Source organism: Quercus suber, unplaced genomic scaffold (genome assembly GCF_002906115.3).
Source record: "Quercus suber isolate HL8 unplaced genomic scaffold, Cork oak 2.0 scaffold_70, whole genome shotgun sequence".
Lineage (NCBI taxonomy): Eukaryota > Viridiplantae > Streptophyta > Magnoliopsida > Fagales > Fagaceae > Quercus > Quercus suber.
The window spans coordinates 1696828-1703698 of record NW_027069535.1 but is presented as its reverse complement, the minus strand read 5'-3'; the positions used below and the strand labels follow the sequence as shown (position 1 = coordinate 1703698).

General features: G+C 31.5%; 1 protein-coding gene across 1 annotated transcript in view; it reads left to right on the top strand.

Moving 5' to 3' along the window:
• Window positions 1–6600, top strand: part of LOC112026246 (lysM domain-containing GPI-anchored protein 2) — a 25952-nt gene extending 19352 nt beyond the window's left edge. The window contains exons 2-6 of the mRNA XM_065773205.1: window positions 2653–2773; window positions 2884–2975; window positions 5760–5948; window positions 6056–6204; window positions 6388–6600. Of these exons, the coding sequence (XP_065629277.1) occupies window positions 2653–2773; window positions 2884–2975; window positions 5760–5948; window positions 6056–6204; window positions 6388–6600 (764 nt within the window). The remainder of the gene's footprint in view (window positions 1–2652; window positions 2774–2883; window positions 2976–5759; window positions 5949–6055; window positions 6205–6387) is intronic.
• The last annotated feature ends 271 nt before the right edge of the window (window positions 6601–6871 follow it).

Here is a 6871-nt window from a genome sequence, read left to right as displayed (position 1 = left end):
TTTAGTAACGTACCAGGAAATCGCTAAGGTTAATGGGATAACTGATCCGAACAATATTACGATCGGGCAAGAGCTGTGGATCCCACTGCCTTGTAGCTGTGATGAAGTGGAAGGTGTTAAGGTCGTTCATTATGGACACGTGGTGGAATCTGGGAGCTCGGTGGATAAGATTGCTATGGAGTATGGGACTACACCGGCTATTTTGTTGAAGCTCAATGGGATAACTAATGCTAGTGAGCTTCAGGCCAATCAAGTTCTTGATGTTCCTCAAAGGTTTTTACCTTTTACCTCTCGACACAGCTTGTGTCTGGTGTATTAATACACTAAACACGTATCTAAATCTTAACGTATCTAACAAGTGTATTGATGCACTAGATACGTACTTAACTCAAATAAGCACCCTAGCGCCGAATCTCTCCAACTTTTTTGTTTTTTTTTTTTAAAAAGAAATCTATTGCTATATTTAACTAATGGTAAGGGTCAATTTTTGCTCAACTTTTTTCTTTAATACTCTTTGAATAGGTTAGTTTAATTTGTAAAGTTTCTTGTCGAATAAAATAAAATGGACACAACTGCATTAATGCACTAAACACAATGCACTAAACATGTGTATGAATTCTAACGTATTAGTATCTATTGACTAGGGCACTAATGCATTAGACACATTCTAAAGCACCTTAATGTCGAATCTCTCTCACTTTTCTCTTTTTGTAAAAAAGAAATCTTTTGCTATCTTTGTTCTTTAGCTAATGGTAAAAGTCAATTATCATGAAATGGGTATCTTAAATTTAAATCTCAATGTTATTGATTTATAAAATTCTTGATCATTTTTCATATTTGCTTGAGATGAAAACTAATGGTTGGTGTAGCGCATGACTTTTACATACAAGTCTACCATTGAAACAATATTTTATGTTGTATTGTAATCGCAACGTTACGTCTTTAATAATTATTTCTTAATGTCCTACCTTATCGTCATTACGACATTAATAATTATTATTTATCAATCCAACTCGTAACAGGATCTTGTTTTCGACTTAGCCCTCTACCCACTGGGCATAAGGCCGGTGACGAGTCAAAACTCTTATTAGTGACAAAACATGCTTTATGTGAAGGCATTAACAACTTTGAAAAATTATTAATTTATTATCATCATGTGCATGTCACTTTAAATTAAACTTTAATTTTCCTCAAAAAAAGAAAGAAAGAAAGAAAGAAAGTAGACTTTAGTATTATTATCATCATGCGCATAATACTTAATTAAATTCCTTAGAATTCTTCTCAAAAAAATTAAAAATTCCTTAGAACTTTTAGTATTGGGCTGTGTTTATTAATTGTCATACACTGTTACACACTGTGACTTATACTCAACACAATGTCTACATTGTGCATAACAAAATTTCCCTTTAATATTTTATATTTATGAGACCACCATGAGGCTTTTCTCAACATATAAAGAAGTGCGAGAAAAAAAAAAAAAAAAGAAGTTAGAAAAAAAGTTGGGTAACACTTGTTTTTTTTTTTTTTTTGAGGTAAGGGTAACACTTGTTAAAACTATGAGGAACTATAAGGAATAAACAGCAAATAATGGATAATTTAAAGAAAAAAAAATTAAAATCTGGCATATATAATCCAAAGGACAAAAAATAATTTTATTTGACTTTGCGCTGCTCTTGCTTTATTTTCCTTATAGTCTTCTAGGGTATGAATTATGAACTATAAAGTATAGACCTTGAAAAATTGGCTTATATTGAAAATTTGATATTGCTTGAGAAGGTCTAGCAAAAGAAAACCCAATTAAGAATGCATGTTATTATTTTGGAAAAATGAAATCTTGCTTTCATTAAAAAAAGGAAAGAATGCTAGTATGGTCCTTTGGTTACTTATAACCAGTAGATAGAGTTGGTATTGTCAAATCCATTAAGCCCATACAGTCCAAAGTCCCCTATTATAAGTTAGCAAAAGTGCTCTCTGCACCGACTCTTTTTCTCTCACATATTTAACATAAAATAGGTGGATGAGAATCCACATAGCTTAGGATTCTTTTTTGTGAATAGATTCACTATTTTTGGATATTAGCTAATGGTGACAGGTTGCTCCATTATAGTAGTAGGCGCAACTTGTATATATAATTGACTCAATTATTGGAGGTATATATGCAACTAGTGTAGAAAATGTTTAGGGACATAATTTCTTTTTGTAATTACTAACTTAACCTGTTGCGAATGGTCCATAGTTAAAAATTGTATTAGTTGTGGGATCATACGAAAATGATGTTGCTTTAATTACAATTTACCACCTTAGCATATGTTAAAAAAGTGTCATTGATATTGCTCTAAGCATATAGAATTTGCATGTAAAGTGAGTGTGTATCTATCTATAACTAAGGAGAATGATAATTGGTCCCTGCTCGTCCTCATTTCTCATAGGACTATCATATAACCAGGATCCAATTATATTCCTAATTGCTTTGTATAATCAAGATTCAAATTACTTATAAGACCAATTATATGTCTTACACTCTTCAGTTAATATTACCTTGACTTCTGAATTCTGACAGTGCATGATGTTTTTCTTGAAATTCTTTGTCCTTAGCTTTATTTGGTGTTGTGGATACTGTGAATAAATGATGCTCAAATGTTTTATTTGCAGCTTGTAAATCCAGTGTAAACAGCAGCTCCTTGGACTACCCTTTACTTGTTGCCAATGGCACTTATGTCTACACTGCTAACGATTGTGTGAACTGCAAATGTTCCTCATTGAACAACTATATGTAAGTGTATGACTGAATGGCTCTTTGATACTGTGTTACTGACTTTCTTCCCTTTGTGTTTGCGAGTTTTTCAAGTTTCTAAATTTATGTCATTTTGCTTGTGCGGCCAGACTACAATGTGAGGCTCATTTAATGCATTCAACTAACCCCCCTGGCCGCATTAATGGGGAGGTAACCCCTTGGCAGGATAACGTTGATCAGAGTGAACCACTTGAGTACCGATAAGGCCTCTGATGGGACGGACGGTCAGAAAAAAAGGTAAATAGATGATCAATAGATGGAAGGAGGGGATAGGAAGATGAAAACTATAAAAGAAAAGCTAGTAAAGTAAAAAAAGGGGGGGGGGGGAAAGAGAGAACAAGAAGGCCTCCTCGGCCACGGGCCGAGGAGCATCCCCCATTTGTAAATACACTCTTAGCATTTTTTATAAGAAAAGTTCATGCATGGTGATCGACGGCCAGCACCTAAACCTTTCAATCCACTCTTTATAAATTTATTGTTTGGGCTGGTTGGGCTGAAAACCCATTCGTATTCAGGGTCAATCCAAATTGGGTCCCTACAGTTAATATACTGTAATAAAATGTTCACATGCGATTGCAACAAAAACAATTCTTATTTGTTTGGTCTAAAATTGAAAATGATATTAAAATATAAAAAATCAAAAAAATTGTAAACATAAACATTATTATATAATTTTTTTTACTTGTGGAGTGATTATTAATTGATAATCAATTAATATAAACATTATTATCCTTTTAGTAAACTATATACTGACTTTTGCCTCTACCCCACCCCACCTCACAAGAACTTGTATTTGTTGAGTAATTATCAATTAATATAAAAAATTGTTTCACAAGTGGCCTTGAAAAATATAGACATAAACCATATTATATTTGTGTGGAAAATATAAACATAAATAGAAACATAAATATATTAAAAGTTTACACATATATAAACACACAAATATGTAGAGAGAGAGAGAGAGAGAGAGAGAGAGAGAGAGAGAGAGAGAGATGCCCCTTCTACATTCAATTTCCAGCTCCTCCCTTCTTTAGAAAAGTTATTAAAATAAAAGTTTCGAACCCATCACGTGGCTATCTTATAATATATTTGAGGATATTCAATAAGAAAAAAATAACAAAAAAATTATAGAATATGTCCTTGTTAAGATCCACTTCGTTTGTACAGTAATTATGATACTATTTATAATGACTTGAGGAAAATGCTAGGCACACTTGCATTTATTTACTAAAAAGACTAGTTAAGTAATTACCATAGGACTCATAAATCCGAATACTTAAGATTCCCCTAATAATCAAGCAATGTGAAGTTCAACACACACCTTACACAACATGTAGTCGTACAATTCAATCCAACTAAATCCATAAAATTTGGGGTATGGATTTACTCTGTAGAAAGAGCCACACCTCGAGGCAACTAGAAGGATTGCAAAAAATATCTTCAAATTGTTTTTATCGCTCAAAAATACTTGTTAATATGCTTCTCAAAAAAAAAAAAAAAAAAAAAACTTGTTAATATTTCAAACATTTATAAAAATCTTAACATATCAATGGCGATACAGCCGAGATTAAGAAGAAAACCAACCCCCAACTACTTGTTCTAAACAATAAAGCACCATGACACCATCAACATATAACTCATTCAGCCTAATGAAATTAAGCTAAGTATCTTTACCACATGTTTAAAAGCAATATTACATTCATGATGTAACATATAATTTAACAAATACAAGTCATATATATATATATATATATATATATCAAATGGCCATACTTAATGTAATTTTAAGTAATGTCACACCATCTAATATTTTTTAATTGGATGTGAATTTTGATAAATTTACCACCGAATTACATTATCTTCATATATTCCCTATGCTAACAAAATTTCAAGATAATCAGAGATCAATAATCATGTCATTAATCGATTATATAAATTCAAGTTTTTATTGATCGAATGGTATATTATATCCGTTTGGCATAGAAATTGGCATGCATTTTGAAAACATAGATAACATATAATGATGTAATCCAATGGTTAATTTTAAAAATATAAATTTAATAATAAGTTAATAGGCAGTGTAATATTGTTTAAAGTTAGATTAAGAAAAAGAAAAAAAAGAAAAAATAAAGAACAATAAATGACCAGATTTTGGGAGTGTTTGATGATTGTTTTTAAATAACCATTTTCAGTTTTTAAATAACATTTCACATATTTTTACACATCTTTTCACTTACACATATTTTTACAAATATTTTTAAATAACAATTTTTAATTTTTAAATATATGTACAAAACGGAACTTTTATCTTTATTTATTTACTATTTTTCTTTCTTTTAATAAACTTCCTTTACCCTTACACTTCTTCAAAGGACCACAAAAAAAAAAAAAAAAAAAAAAAAAAAAAAAAGGTACTATCTGTTACTTATATATGATTCCTTCCTTCTGTTAATTTTTAATTTTAACAACTTTTTCTTGGTAATATTTTGAGCCCCTTTTATCGGTTTAATTTTTATTATAAAATAATAATGTCCTCTTTATGGTATAGGAAATCATGATCATGATGTGTGTTTAGTGGTCATTAGCTGGTTTTGTTCTTCTAAAACTAAAGTTGTGTGAAGCAGGTACTTTCACTTGCTTTATTTAGTGTGGAGTCAATAGAAAACCATTGTTGCGCCTTTGATAATCAATATTTAGCTAGTGTTGGGTTGGTTTGTGAGAATGTTTGTGCTTTCAGTTGATTTAGTTAGTGTGGCATTTAAGGCAATAGAAAACCATGGACGCATTTCATGATTTAGGAAAACTTAAATTTAATCAACCTAAAAGTTATTTTCTTTTGCATTGGTTCTGATTTCTGGGTATAAAAGCTAAAATACACACTGGATTACCAATCATAATTTTATTTTATTTTTATTTTTTTTCGCTTTGGAGCTTTAACTCACCCCTTTTGTTTTATTATTCATAGGTCCTGTGGAGTTGGGTTCAGCTGGTATTTCCACAAACATATTTAACTGCATATCAAAGCTATTTAATATTCCTCTCCTTAGTATTGCCACTTCTTTCGTTGCTGAAGACATTTCGAAGAATTCAGTCAAAGACTCTGCTTCAGGTGAAGTAAAATTAACGGTTGATGCCTCGAATGTTTTTGTTGAACGTATTTAATTCTGGTTTGATGGTATGACTATGAGTATATAACTGGCTTGGTATTTTCTCTTTCATTGCTAATTTGGTCTGATTGTTGTACATGTGGGGGTTCTCTAGAAGACAGTACTAATGGTAAACCAGCTGAAAGAAAGCAGCTATCTTCAGTATCTACAGCTTTACTATTAGCAGTTGGGATTGGCATTATTGAGGCTTTGGCCTTGTATTTGGGATCAGGAAAGTTTCTAGATTTAATGGGCATATCATCAGTAAGTTATTACACGTACTCAGGTTTATGTTATATATTTATTTATCAACCCCCGCTCCCTCCTTTCCCTCGCTCTATACACATATGTGCATGTATATGTTTTTATTCTCTCAGGTACATGGCTTCCTATTGACAAGGAAATTTTTATTTATTTATTTTTTTATGGGTATCATTTTCTTTCTAGGGTTCATCCATGCGTATTCCAGCACAACGATTTCTTTCACTTAGAGCCTTTGGTGCTCCTGCAGTTGTGGTATCTTTGGCTCTTCAAGGCGTTTTCCGTGGTTTTAAGGACACAAAAACTCCTGTTTTATGTCTAGGCAAGTGCTTTATTTTAGTAATACTTATTGACACTAATATTTCCTTAGACAACAGATATAGATATCATATGTCATAATACTCGAGCATTTTTTTAACCCAATTCCTTTTGTGCCTTGTAATTTACTTTATTGTTTCTCTTTTAATTGGTTCTAATGTGTTTTGTATCAAGAATAGAAGGAATAAATTACATTTCATGGTGGTTGATACTGTCTTGAAATGCTTGCTCATTTGATCATCAAGTTCAAACGAGTCACGTCATATTCTTTTCCTTGTTTGACCCAACCAGGGGGCTTTTTNAAAAAAAAAAAAAAAAAAAAAAAAAAATCCAAGTGGCGTAACACGTGAGG